Source organism: Erithacus rubecula (assembly GCF_903797595.1).
Source record: "Erithacus rubecula genome assembly, chromosome: 1".
Lineage (NCBI taxonomy): Eukaryota > Metazoa > Chordata > Aves > Passeriformes > Muscicapidae > Erithacus > Erithacus rubecula.
Window position 1 is genome coordinate 15,208,583 of NC_136658.1, and position 14,700 is coordinate 15,223,282.

Consider the following 14,700-nt stretch of genomic DNA (forward strand, 5'->3'; position numbering starts at 1 on the left):
ACCTGCTGACTGACACTTTGCCCCTTCCTTCATGGAAAAGAGAAAAAAAACACAGAAAAAATCCCTAAAGGAAACAAACCCACTTTTGCATAAAATATCTATCAGGACCTTTTAGAAACACTGGCTTTATTTTGGCAAGGACAAGATCTTTGCAATAACACATCTCCATGCTTATTCATCTTGATAAGGTTGTCTGAAACTTGAGAATTCAAATTCTTAGGCAGATGAACTTGAAAATAAAGAAATGAAAGCAGGAAATAAATTAATAGCTCCAAATCATGCAGTTAATTAAAATGAAATGCAACAGTTCACCACTTATAGCAGCAGAATTTCTGATCTTCAAAAATTAGGGCCCTATGGATTTGAAAGGATTGAGTTCACTTTTTGTAGTGTCTCCTCTCCCTTTGTCCCTGTCAGCTGTTCTTGGTGGAAGAGACAGGGAAAGTATTTGCCAGAGCACAAACAGATAATTGCAGCTTCACAGTTGCTTCTGTATGGGCTGCAAACATCTCAGAAGAAATTATGAGAAATCCTGAGGCTCTCTGCTTACATATTAAATGATATTATCAGCTTCCTGACAGATGAGTGCACCTGCACTTAGTTGGTGCCTTGAAAATGAAGTTTATTATTGTACCTCCCCCCGTGTCTCCAGAGATCTGTGTGGAACAAGCACCACAAGGAACAGCCTCCTCCTGTTTCACCAGAGCTTAAAACAATGGTATTTATTACCTCCATATGTGAATTCCAGAATCAGCAAGAGACATGAAAAGAAATCCCACCACTGAACAATTCTTCCAAATACGGTTTTAATGAAGATATCCAGGACATGTTTTATTCCAAGATAACAGTTTTCAAGTTACAAGACTGAAGGCACATATTTGTGTATCCATGGTGCAAAATTTGACACTCTTGTGTAGACACCTGGGAAATTTGGTCTTCCACATCCATAACCCCAGCTCACAATGCCTGTCAAAAACCATTTTCCATCTCCAATGCTTTGACATGACAGTGGTCCACCGGAATCACCCTAAAAATAATGTATCAAGTTATAAGTGTTTACAATACAAATTGTAAAAACTGGGGAAAAAAACCACAGGAGATATTTTGCATAATTCCAGTAATTATGTTTTCACATTCACATAGTTCAAACAATTGATAGGTGTTTCTTTCAAGCAGATGGCATTGCACAGTTTTACCAAAATTTCCTCTTTCACAAGAGAGAGGGAAATGCTCTGTCTTTAAAGACACTAATAGAGATATTATTTTCCATGGACTATATTTGAAATTCACTTTTTTTTTCTTACTTCACACTTACAGCTAAACCCCAAATCTGCTACTTAACATGTATGTACATTCATAGATTACACACTAAAACCCAAAACCAGTAAGCTTTTTTAAAAAATGTTTAAAATAAAATAAGATTAATAAAATGAAGTATTTAATAATTGTATGACTTCTTTCAAACTAGAGGTAAATGGAAACAGATAGAATCCTTCAATTGTTTTGTGTTTGAGCTTTCTCTTGATTTTTTTTATTGTTCTTTTTAAAGGAAAAAGAGCCTAAGGATTGTCCTCTAGTAGATACTAGTCAGTGTATAATGTTTATGGGCCCATAATGTCTTTGCAATTAGAGCAGTTAAAATGAAGTCTATTCTAGACTTCAAAATTAATACAGGATCTCATAATGCTGTAATACAGCACAAAGTGACTAGGACTCTTCCCTTACAGAGTGTTCTTTTAGAAATATATTGGCAGAGCATCAGGTATAAAACCATTGGCCACCATTTGGGGAAAATTCCTTGGACCAAGCTTATTCTTCCCTGTCAGGCTCTGCTATTTACACATCATCTCTGAAAAAGACCCAGTGGCAAATTAAACTATACCAAAATATTGGGTGCAAGAAACAACTTGTAAAAGCAAAAGATGCAACTGGCAAAATTTAGATGTTTTTCAGGAGAAGTGCCTTCTTTGCAGACAAATATTTTGCCTTCACTATGCAGATGTTGGGATATGCAGTTTGGAATGGATCTCTTCCAAGATGCTTAGGGACCACCCTCTCCTCAAATAGGATTATCTTGAATTAAAAAGATAAAGAATTTATAAGACTATTTTTTTTTCCTTCCATGACAAATAAGACTTTACATTTAGGAAGTAAAATTTTCAAGTCTTTTCTTTCTTTCCTAGGACGTAAAAGAACAACACCAGCAGTTTTCACAAAACAGGAATACCACAATTTGATTAGCTCTAACAACTGCCAGACATAGACACAAATCATTTGCCTTTACAAAAATGCAGCCAAAATAATGTCTTTCCTTGGCTATATCTTGAGCAGCCATAAACAAATTCTCAGTTTGAAAACACTTAATATCAATGGCCTCATGAACCTAAAAAACACTTGGTGCATTATACTCTCTCAGTCATTGTAGGCTCACTCATTTTTATGTAGATCAGTGAAAGCTAGAACATCTTGAAGATTCCAGATCTCCATCATAAAAATTGTTGTATTCTTTTTCTAGCAGTAAATTTATTACTGTTTTAGCAGTAAACATGTATGGTTTATATAAGTTCAATATAATATAATATGGCACATAAGGGCTGTAATTTTAAGTGTTATATAGATATATATTGTGTATCTATATAGTTTTACTACTATTCACTAGAAGTAAATTCAGCACTTTACATTTATCACCTTTCAGCTTTTCCAGATCAGAAATATCTTTTCATTTGCAAATTTATGCCTAATTGTCTGCTTATCATCATACAATCCTGCAGTTCCAAATTGGAGGGAGGGGATCCTGAAAAGACACAACCTAGTTTCACATTTTTAATTCAGCTGAGAGTCTATTATGCCAAAAATTGCCTGATTTCAACTTGTTATTGGAACTTGCCAATTTATTGGCTCTTGATCTGCAACTGAAACTTGGTGATGCTACTCATGCACATAAAGCAAAAGTCTGAAATCACCCAGAGAGGAGATTTGCTGACAGACAATTCTTGTATTGCTCTTTTTCAGAACTGAAACATACTTTACACCTCATCATGCAACAATGAAAGACAAGCTAAGCCCTTTGCAAAGTTTGCTGAGATACATACTTTACACCCATCTCTTTTCCCAGATGATAGCCCAGCACAAAACATCCTAGCTGTGATAATCCCGTACGTGGAATGACATAATGTCTGGTCAATAATTTCTACCTCTGCTTTCTGAAGAACTGTTGAACCTTCATCATCTGGAAAATAAATTCAGAGCAGGGTGATTCTACAGACCTTAGCATTTTATTCATCTATTGAAATACAAAACAAGAAGTCTTCAGAAAATGTCCATAGATACTTTTGACCATCAAGTTATTCCAGATTCCAAATGATTAACTGCAACAAAGCAGAAAGCCTCTTTGAACAATCAGGCAATTGTGTAAAGTGATCTGTGTTCTTCAGACAGGCCAAATACTATGGCATCATCCTTAGAATTGTCCAAAAAGGTTTTTTTCTTATCTCAAGACTTCTTAATTTGCTCTCTTTCTATTTCAAAAAGGAAACAGAAGTTTACAAAGATATTTAAATCATCACATGACAGACTTGCAGTGAGGGCAGCATATTGGAAGGAGCTGAATTCAAGATTATGTGTCAGTTCCAGAACACAAATTCTGACAGCATAAAGAACCAATTTCCAAATTTCCTTTTTTCTACCTGAGAGATTTGTGAAACATCTCTTCTTTTTTAATAAGGCATATTCTTAAATAATAACAGAATTAACCCAAAGTTTCCCCTCCTTTCAATATATTAGGCCCAATCTCATAATCAGGTGATCCTTTCAAAATCTGGTTATAGTCAAAAACCCCTCATGCACATATTCAAATATGCAAGCACTGGTTTACATCATGAAAATTTGTTTTAGGATTTGATAAATCTAATAAGTAATAAAGTATACTTTGAAATTAAAAAACTCATTTGGCACTTGTATTGTAGAAGCTGACAGAGGGAATAGAAGGAAACAGGAAAAAAATACATTCTTATGTTTCTTTTTTGAAATAAATTTTTTTATGTTTATCTTCCACATAACCAGCTTTTTTATTTAATGTACTACTAACCAGCAGCCCAAAGAGCGAAACCACACAATGCCTCCCACACTTTCAAGGGGAACAGAGGGGAAAGACAACACTGATACTTTGGGATAAGTGTATCTCCTATACTAACACCACAATATGGAAGACATTCAGATCCATGGGACCAGCAGCCAAGTTTCCTGAGCATACAAAGGCACTTGCGCACTCTGCCAGCTGTGAAGCTGTCTGAGGTTGCAATACAGGATGTGACCAAGTATGTAGTGTGTATTCTATCACCATCTGTTGAAGTCGGGTGGGGCAGTGACCCTTATCTCTGTGGGAGATATTCCCTGCTAATGGGCCATCTTTAAAACCAGCTGGGGCAATCATCTTTTTTCCACAACCCATCCTCCCTCCAGGAAGATATCATCTGCTGCTGGGCCCATTCAGTCCCACTGTATGACTGATAAAATTACATCATCCCATTGGGAGATGTTTCAGCCAGGGGGAGGAGCCAAGCCTTTCCTACCTAGATAAAAACTGAGATTTTGGACACCAAGATATCGTCTCTCACTGGATTCCCGAGGAAAACCAGACCCTTCCACATCATCCCTGGACCTTCAGATGAAAACTGCACCCTTCTGCAGGAGCTCTGCTTCAACTGAACCACATCTGTCACTGAAGGAGGATGCAGCCACCATTTAATGGGACTGCTACCAACACCCTGACTGACAGGGTGCCAGGTTGTATTCTGACTCTGTCAGTGTTTTGGGATTGTTCTTTGCCATGCTGTATTTCTATTTTAATATTCCTAGTAAAGAACTGTTATTCCTATTCCCATATCTTTGCTTGAGAGCCCCTTAATTTTAAAATTATCATAATTTGGAGGGAGAGGGTTTAAATTCTCCATTTCAAAGAGAAGCTCCTGCCTTTATTGGCAGACACCTGTTTTTCCAACTTAGACAGAAGGCTCCTGGGAACAAAATTAGCTTGATGGAGGGGATAAAGCTCACCTGCTTCCTGCTTTTGGCCCCAACCTGTTATCCAGCACTTGTCCCCGCGGCGGGCTGTGTGGGAAGAGGGGGGCAGGCAGATGGGCTGGATGAGGTGGCTCATGGTGTCTGGCCAGGGCGCGCTCAGCTGCAGCAGAGCGATGTCGTAGTCGTAGTTCCTGCTGTTGTAGTACTCGTGCACTATGATCCGCCTCACCCCCGACACAAACTTGGCACGGCCTTGCATTTGCATGCCCAGGTGGGCACGCCATGCTCTGGGGTCAGACAGCCTGGGTGGGAGCAAACCAAGAAGTGGTTTATTAAAAAAGTACCTCAAAATGCCCACTGACAGCAGGGCTTGGGAAAGGGGAGCACGGCACCTCCATGCAGCTCAAACTCTGGAAGCTAAAGGCACTTGTGGATTCTGGCCATGTTTGGGACAGATATAGAGAGAAGAGTGCTCACTTGCTCCCTTGAAAGCAGTGGGCTGCAGACACAAGCCATTCTTTTGATATCACTGATGCTCCACAGTAAGCAGCTCCCACAAAATGAAGGCTGACCTGCCAGGGCCATTCACCTTCCTCAGTGTTTGTGCCACCTACAATCCGAGAGATCAGATTGCTGATCTTGCTACTGCCACAACCTGCAAGAGATATTTCGGGTTATAATCCCCATCTCCAGTAATGGGGATTCTCCATTTCCATAATTTCCTTTAATGAGGAGGATTCCCACATATGGCATGAAGGAATACTGCACTTGGAAATATTTTGAAAACGCAAAACTTCTCTTTGGCTACTCTATTAATGAAACAAGAGGTAACTCCACAAAAAGGCACTAGTCTTGAAATTTTACTAAGTCCTTTTTCTAGCTCTGCTGCAGAAATTACCTCTAAATATTTCTTGTGCCAGAAATGTCATTGATTTAATAAGCAACACAATGAATATATACAAATAGGCAAACCCTCATCTCTTTTCTGATACTGCCAACCCTGACCTGAAAGGAGACCATCAACAAAGAAGTTCAACATCATCAGAACACTTGCTTCTTGCCAAAACAGTGGAACCAATACAAGAAAATTGTATGTGGAGATTGGACATTCATTTGAGAAACAAAGCAATACAATAATTATTTTGTATGGAAATGACAGTCTGACAATATATATTACTAACACATGAAGAAGTCAAAAAATCTGAACTCTTAATTTGAAAAGCAAGGAAGAAAGACCTTCTATAGAGACTCCTGTCTATCCCTAATGCTTGCACAAAGTTTCTGCTCAGGAGTTTTAGTGCCACACTCCCACACACAGGTGTTAATATTTCTGGATCCTTTCTTGAACACATCCAGAAAGCTGAACACAGCCTTGATGTTTCCAAATAAAAATAGATATATGGCCAGTTTCTTAAGACATCCTACTGGATCCAAGGCAAGTACTGACAGGTTTGACATACAGGCAGCACACAGCTGAGGGCCAGGCAAAATCAGAAAATGGTTTGATTTGGAAAGGGATCTCGAAGATCTCCTAGTTGTAATCCCCCCACCGTGGGCAGGGTCACCTTCCTGCTAAAACAGGTTGCTCAGGGCTCTATCCAGCCTGGCCTTTGACAATTCCAGGGATGAGGCATTGACAGCTTCTCTGGGCAGCCTCTGCCAGGGCCTCACTACCCTTACAGTGGAGAATTTCTTCCTTCTATCTGATCTAAAGCTACCCTTTTTTATTACAAAGCCATTCCTCCTTGTTCTATCATTACATGTCCTTGTGGAAAGAGCCTCTCCAGTTCTCCCTTAGGCCCCTTTAGGACTGGAAGGTGCTAAGAGCCTTCTTCCCAAAGCTGTCTTCTCCAGGCTAAACAGCCCCAGCTCTATCACCCTGCCTCCATAGGAGAGGAGCTCCAGCCTGCTGATATCTTGAAAAACCTTTGGACTTGTTCCAACACATCCATGTTATGTAATGCACTTGAAACCATTCAGTTTAAGCAACCAATCCTAACCCCACTTTTATTGCTACTGCAGTGACAGTCATCTGTTTGCTTTACAGAAAAAAAAAATGAAAAGGTTGTATAGAGGTTACTTTAGGAAGATTTAAGACTAGAACCTAACTTGATACTAAGAAGTATTGGGGTCTTCACCTTCTGGAAGAGTCAGAGAAGTGAAAAGTTCAGGGCTTTTTTCTCATTGCAGCTGTATCACTCCTGAAGTCCAAATACAGTCCAACTTCAAAGAAGTGCCTGGCATTGCTGCAGACAACAAAAGTTCCTGCCTCACCAACTAACAAATTTACTGTGTAATTAACCCTGCTGCCCTAATCCTTAGTGTAGTTGCAATAAGCAGTAGAGCTGCCTAAGGCTCCCCATAACTGTAAGCCCACCCTCCCACAGGAACTTGGCAAGTTCTGCAACCAGATCTGAGATAAAGGTAAACTGATAGCTTATCATTACCCAACAATCACAATGAGAATGCAATAAAAATTCAGTATCTGCAGCCCGACTTGTACCCACTCCAAAGCAGGACAAAATAAAGTCTTTATTGTGTAAAAAGTTCAAAGTTCAGAAAGCTGAATATTTGAGAGGAACTTACTGCAGCTGCTTTCATCACTTCCATCAACACAGTCCACAGTCCCATCACACCTTGCATATTGTTTCCTAATGCAAATGTTATTCCTGCACTTGAATGTGTGGTTGGTGCAGGGAATACCTAAAATAGTTAGGTATTAGTTAGGTAATAGTGAGGAAAAAACCCCAAAACAACCATTGGCTCAGTTTAACACAAGAAAACATATCTGCACAGATAGAAGATGTACATGTATTAATACATGTACAATAATAGACAGGAAGTAATAAGACAAAAAAGCATTTTGGCTGGAATGGCTAAACCTCTAAACAGAACAAACTATTCAAATAGAACTGTATCTCTGTGCATTTACTTGGCCAAATCCAAAGAAAGATTCTCACATCCTTTCCCACAGCACCAACACACACAGATATGAAAATTGGATGTAGAGCATAAGGACAGCAAGAGAAAACATCCAGTACTGTGGAAAGGAGCTCTCCTTTGTATTTCAGTATTAAATGTGAAATGAAGGACTGCAGTGAAAGCATCCTTATTAATTGTATCCAGTAAAACTGCAATCCCCAAACTCAGCATTTTCCTGTTTCCCTGTGGCTTGCATTAAATGAGGCCACTCAAACCCAATCAATTTTTCTTGTCAATGCACAGAAGTATTCTGTGATCATTTACACAGACTGTCTTGTCAGAGAGGTCAAAAAAGTTTTCTTTAAAAATGTCACTTGCAGTACTTTTCAGTTGTGCTCCCTTTCATAAGTCCCTTTCATATGTCACAGCCATATGTCATCCATTTATTCTAAAAAGTTCAAGAAAGTTCTGATTCAAAACTTTTATTTGCCTAATGCTAAATTTATGGCTTCCACTGACTGTATAACCCTGAAAACTGCTACAGAGAAACCATAATTTTTATAGTTATTTTACAGATGGTAAAACAGATCCAGGAATTAATTTGAACAGATTATCCTTAAAGACATAAAATTTCAGATTCAAGCTTTAATTCTCTAGATCCCCATCATGCACCTCAAGTACTTAATTCTTCTGCCAGTATTTTGCAGAAACAGATGTTCATAAGCATATTAAAAAGGAACAGTTTAAAATCAGTAATGGCTTGTTCCTAAGTGTATCAGAAGAATGGAACAGAATTATATAGCCCAAGTGAGATTTGACAATGCCTCTTAAACTTTTGAATACAGCATCCAGAACTCAAGTCAGGAATAGAGAGATGACAAAAAAAAGAAAAAAAGTTATTCAGGAGAGCAGCCTTACTGTGGGTGCAGTTCTGCTCATCTTTTCCATTCTCACAGTCATTCACTCCATTGCAGGCAAGCAAGTTGTCCTGTATTGCGAAGCTGGAGTTACAATTCCACTCAGGGATAACTTAAAAAATATAAGCCAAATCAGGCATAGAAGCATTCCTGTAAATGCTAGCACATCCCCTTCTGACTAGGTCTGGATACAACATTAATTCCTTCACAGCACAATACAAGGATGGACATCAGTGCCAATTTATGCATGGAGAGAATAAGAGAGTTCAGTGAACTCCCCAGGTGGAGATGTTTAGTATCATTCTCATCTATTCTATGAACCTCCCTTTGTCATTCCCCCACAAAAATAAAATAACTCATCACAAAATGGGGCAGATCTTTATCATTTGCCAGCTTTTATCACGAGGAAAAACTAAAACTAAAATCCTGCTACAGCTATATCACATATCTAAATTTCTTCCCAGTGCCATACCTTCTTTATCCTTGGTTTTGTCCCTTGCCAATTAACTACGAATTAAGCATTAGAGAGACTGATGGATAATCTGTACCTGGACATACAAAGGAAGCTGAAAACCTCTTTTATTAACCCCTTTTAAAAAAATTCACCTTGTTTCAGCTGCCTTCTAAGATTAGGGAGTACATTCATTGTGTTTTCCAGTCAAGATCCCTGGTAAGTGAATACAAACCACAAGAGAGTTCATCACTTTCATCGAAGCAATTGTTGACGCCGTCACAGCGCTGCATCTGCTGGATGCAGAAGCCAGTAGAACACTTGAAATGTCCAGGTGGACATGCTGGAGGTTAAAAAGGAAAAGAAAATAACACAAAACAAAACAAAAAAGCAAAGCAACTAACCTTCAAAATTTCCTTTTCACAAACACTGACAGCTTGTTTCAATTTGCAGTCACTAAGCTGCTCCAAGGAATGATAAAGTTGATCTAAATTTAATAGCCTGCATACATTGCCAGCACTTAAATTGAATTAAAATGTTGAAAACTGGGATTTAAAGAAGAGGACAAAAATGTCTCTAAAGTTCCACTTCAGCTGTTCCTGAAATATGTACCACAGGCTCTCTAGGGCTGGACTAAATCAGCCAGTGTTTTATGGTGCAACCATAAGACTGCTTAGAATGACATCTTTATTTTAAAGGACAGTGTCACTTCCAACAATCAAAATTTGCAGCCTTTTGCAACTTTGGTAAGTAACTTGCATTGAGGTGGTGTCTGAACTACATAATTTTGCCTTATAAGCTAAAATAATCACATTTCCCCTCTTTTTACATACTCTGCATATATACACTGAATAGAGTTCCTTTAATGTGACAAGTAACTATGCACAGAAACCACTGCTTCTCTGCTACTTTAAAAAGAAGATATAAGACTAACACAAGTGAAAAAGTACAAGTATACAAGTTGTCTGTTTCAGGACTGGAAAAAACTCAGGGTCTCATAGTTTATAAATTTTTGGAGCTGTTTTTCAGCTCAGATGTCAGATTTGCACACACTATATATAAATACATGAAAACACTGAAATCTGCAGGTGGTTATTTGGTACTCTTTTCACTACCTGGAAGCCTTATAGAAATAGAAACATTACAAACAAAATGTTGGGGATGGAAATAAACAGGAATAACAGATTTCAACTGACTGCACCATGGTCGCAGCCATGCAGGAAGTTTGAGGACTATGCAGAAGAGAACAGTGTGCATGCAGGAAACCAGAGCATGCTGCACAGGCCCACAAACCTCAGATGCACAGCCTAGAAAAGGTTCTTTGTTTGCTAGTCATCTGTCTTAGTGAGATTAGAAAAGATAACAAACTGAAACCCAACAGGTAATTTCCTGCATGAACTTAATTAAATCCTACTGGACCCAAAAATGCCACTTCCCAGATCTGAAATGCAAAGAGGGTTGAAAGATAAAATCCATCTTACGTTGGCTGATGTTATAGCTGCCATACTCCACCAGCAGGGGCTTCTCAGAGACCTTTGAACTGCACTGCAGCTCCACACTGGCAGCAGAACTCGTAATGTGGAAGACTGTTTGGTGATCCACATAGTAACCACAGTACCTAAAAGTGTTCAGGCAAGTTCTAGGGCAGCCTGCATGTGAAAACTGCCCTACATACAATTTAAATGTGAACACCACTGAAATTCAGAAATGTAGAAAGATTTACTTTAATTAAGAACCAAACTGAAAAGTATTTCTCAGTAGTCACCCAGCCTTCATCCACCATTAACATTGTGGAAATTTACTTCTGAATGTCACACCTTCAAATAAATAGTCCTAAAAATAATGTCTTGGGTGCACATCTACTTTAAATTGCTATTTTGGCAAAGAGGTTCCTTGGACTTCTGCCTAAGTGCCACTTGATTCAGAGAAAGCTAACTGCTTTCTGATGCCAGCAAACATTTAATCCATCCATTGTTTATTAATTTCTAATGTTTCTTTCATCAAATATGCCAATCTCTATCTGATGGGTGGGGTGGGCAAGAAAAAAACCTACATTAAAAAAAAAAAAAGCAAAGAACAAACACACCCCAAAGCAAAAAAAGCCCACAACCAAACAAAGCCTCTTTGACAAGGAATCAATTATTGCTGGATCATTATTTAACAAATGGAGACAATTTTAAATGTAGTAAACCAGTGAACATCAACAGTACAGGTTGTTCTAGAAGTGGAAATAAAGACTCTCCCTTCTCTTGCAACATTTATAAGAAATGTTTATAAGAAAAATATCTGGCTTTAATATTCCTGCCAAAATCAAAGTATGTATGAATCTTAAATGGATTTAAGAGCACAGGGACCTGTATTGATTTTTAGCAGATTTGGCACACACACTTGGTTTGACAGCAGCACAAGGTCACTCAGTGACAACAAAATGAGCACAAAGAACTCAAGAAAAAATGGATTGTTGTATTGTCAAATGGAGCAGTGGACTGTTAGCCAGAGGTAAATATACCCCTTGTGTGTTTTCCACATCAAGCATTGTACCAGGACTACTCTTCATGTCAGTGAATGGATAAAAATTGGTCAGATTTGTGTGAACAGATGTTGCCTCAGTGTCCTGAGCATCCCAGTGAAGTCTGCTACAGGGAATGGACATTCATGTATTTCCATGTACACCTTATTTCACCTTACTAAAATGAAACATCCTGTTAGCAGATCTAGGAGATACTGTTCCAGCAGTTTGAAAAATAAAGGAAGAAAATAATTAAAAAAAACAAGACTCCTCTTTGACATCCTGAAAACAGATGCAAAAATCTCAGGCTTTTTATTATAGGAAAATTAACTGTAAAAGAAGCCCCAAACAAAGAAGCAAGGAAACAAACCTCTCAAATAAAAAACCAAACAAGGAACCTCAACAAAACAAACCAACAAAACCAAAAAACCGAACCAACCAAAAAAAACCCAACTAACCATCAAAAAAACCCTTCAAACGACAACAAAAACCACAAAAAAACCCTTCTAAAAAAAAAAAAAATCACAAAACCACTTGCCTTGGGTTACAGTGTATAAGGTGCAACCAAAAGTAGTATTCTACTACCATCTACATCAGCTGTTAAAATGGGTGGAACAGTGTTCCTTCTCCATGATTCATGATAATTCCCTCTGGGAAGCAGCATCACTGAGGGGCCACCTCTGCTGATGGACCATCAAGAACTCCCCAAAATTACTCACAGAATTACATTTTCCCATTCTGGAATTCCCTGCCCTGGGGGATGTACCCAACAGTCCCCCTGTATATAATTTGGGTTTGGGACAGCACAATACCCCACTCCATACCCAGAGGACAAGAGCTCTTGACAGCCACCACTGGATCTCCAGAGAAGGACGAGACCTTTCCACAGGATCACCAAAACCACATCCATCACTCCAGCAGGACTGCAGCCACCATTTAATCAGACTGCAGCTGCCACCCTGACCAACAGGGTGTCAGGCCATATTCTGACTTTATCAGTTTAAGCCAGTGTTTCTGCACTGTTGCCTTTGTTGCAATTTTCCTATTAAATTGTAAATCTGACTTGGAAGCTCTTGCAAAATGTTTGTGTGGAGTTAATTCCTCCTGCTGGTTTGCCTTCTTCAAACCAGTACACCCACCCATCAAATCTATCAGTGTTGAGTGAAGACTTCCTACTACAGGAAGTCTAATTGTCACTAATTTTAGTGTTTATCTCCAATGCTCCCAACCTAAAACAGTCTGCCAAAGTGCACAGCAAAATGCCATTTACCAATATGATTCACTTCAACTAGCTCACAGACATTTTCTAGGTTACTCCTTCTGTCAATGACTTAGACAATCTTTCTTCCAACAAACCCTTGCAAAACAAAAAACCCAAACAAAAAACACCCAACAAAACAAAAACCCAAAAAAGTTAAAGTCTGCATTGATCCCTTCTCAGACAAATAAAACAAATTTATCTCACCATAAGCAGAGGAAATTGCTGCCCATCTGTGGAAAAGCTGAAACAGGTAAATGCCATATGCTCATGGGATTTGCAAAACAAAGCTACAGCCCCTCAGGAGCCTTTTGCTGGTGTTTTACTGGTCATATATCCAAATCCAGGGCAAATGGAAGTTGCAAAGCCCCATCTGTAACTCTGTGCCATTGCTCCAGAGAAACATTGATGAAGGGGATCCTGTCCCATATGTTGGAGAAGTGAATGGGATAGTTTTTCAGGGGATGAGTGGATACATGCATGCTGCAGCAGAAGCAATGGGATATTGCACTAAAAGTTTTAAGACAAATAAAGCACCTCTTTGTTCACATAAACCTTTAGTGGTCTGCTCATAAGGTACTCATTGGTATTGCTGCCTCAGAATTTCAGGTAAAAAAGTTCATCAGCTGTAACTTCTTTGACAAGGCAGTGATGTGCACTGGAAGAGAGACAAGGAAGAACTGCATGGTTGTGTCCAATGTCTCTGGTGAGATAAAGCTTTCCCTAGAGGTCTGAAGGAACCTTACCTGCACCATCTGCTTGGTCCCAATGTTTACTAATATCAGTATCTCAAAAGTTCTTAACCATTTTTACATAAGATAACAGAATAATCATCCCATAGGCTGCAACTGCAAGAAGCTGAAAAATGGGGGTCCTGTCTGGCCCCTTCCCCCCCATTTCATTAACAATTAAAATTTGGGGATAAAAAGAAAACATCACCATGTTTCATGCTTGAAGTCATAATTTTTCTCCTTCAAAAGTAAACATGGAACAGAAAATCAGAAGTTCAAAATCGCAACTTTCAATGAAAAACACTCTTTCAAAGGAAAGGTCTACTACTATAACCAGCAACTTGCAACAGAAAGCAGAGCATGTGTTCTTGTGCAGTACTTCCAAAGTAACCCTGACGGCACTTCTAATAATCAAACCATGGACATTTAATTCTGTGGAATGCATAAATGGCAGGTTTGTCAAAATGCTGCTCAGATTCTTTCAGGACTCTCCGTCAAAGAATTCTTCATTATGATTCTATTGTCATTTTTTCCTCCAGATTTTGCCTTTTTTTTTTTTTTTTAAATCAGCCAACCCAAATATCACAAATCTTTGCATTTCTGTCCTAAAAAGACCACCAAAAAGCCCCACAAACATCCTAAGTGTGGTGTTTTTATGCAGTCATCTAGTCCAGCAACCAATTCTCATCAAGGCACAACTACAGGAGCTTCAAATTGAATTTTCACTCTATAAATACAACTTGCTATTGAAGAACAGATGAAGTTTTTTCTTCTCTCTGTAATTCTTTCAGTTGTACTTTTAAGGCCTAATTCACTTACTTCCAGTAGTAGGTTCAGAAATTCAGTTTCAAGACTAATATTACTGAGGTTTCCATTTGAACGAAGTTTAA

The 14,700-nt window shown here is 38.7% G+C and overlaps 1 protein-coding gene across 5 annotated transcripts in view; it reads right to left on the reverse strand.

Annotated features, from left to right (window-relative positions):
• Window positions 1-651: 651 nt before the first annotated feature.
• Window positions 652-14,700, reverse strand: part of TMPRSS7 (transmembrane serine protease 7) — a 41,623-nt gene continuing 27,574 nt past the window's right edge. For 3 of the 5 annotated variants that reach the window (XM_079318045.1, XM_079318046.1, XM_079318044.1), the window contains 8 exons: window positions 10,794-10,930; window positions 9,548-9,655; window positions 8,863-8,973; window positions 7,609-7,725; window positions 5,500-5,677; window positions 5,056-5,324; window positions 3,093-3,229; window positions 652-1,027 (listed from right to left, as the gene is read on the reverse strand). In XM_079318045.1, the coding sequence (XP_079174171.1) occupies window positions 857-1,027; window positions 3,093-3,229; window positions 5,056-5,324; window positions 5,500-5,677; window positions 7,609-7,725; window positions 8,863-8,973; window positions 9,548-9,655; window positions 10,794-10,930 (1,228 nt within the window). In that variant the 3' untranslated portion in view covers window positions 652-856. The remainder of the gene's footprint in view (window positions 1,028-3,092; window positions 3,230-5,055; window positions 5,325-5,499; window positions 5,678-7,608; window positions 7,726-8,862; window positions 8,974-9,547; window positions 9,656-10,793; window positions 10,931-14,700) is intronic. The other 2 variants (XM_079318048.1, XM_079318047.1) reach the window with 1 other exon arrangement.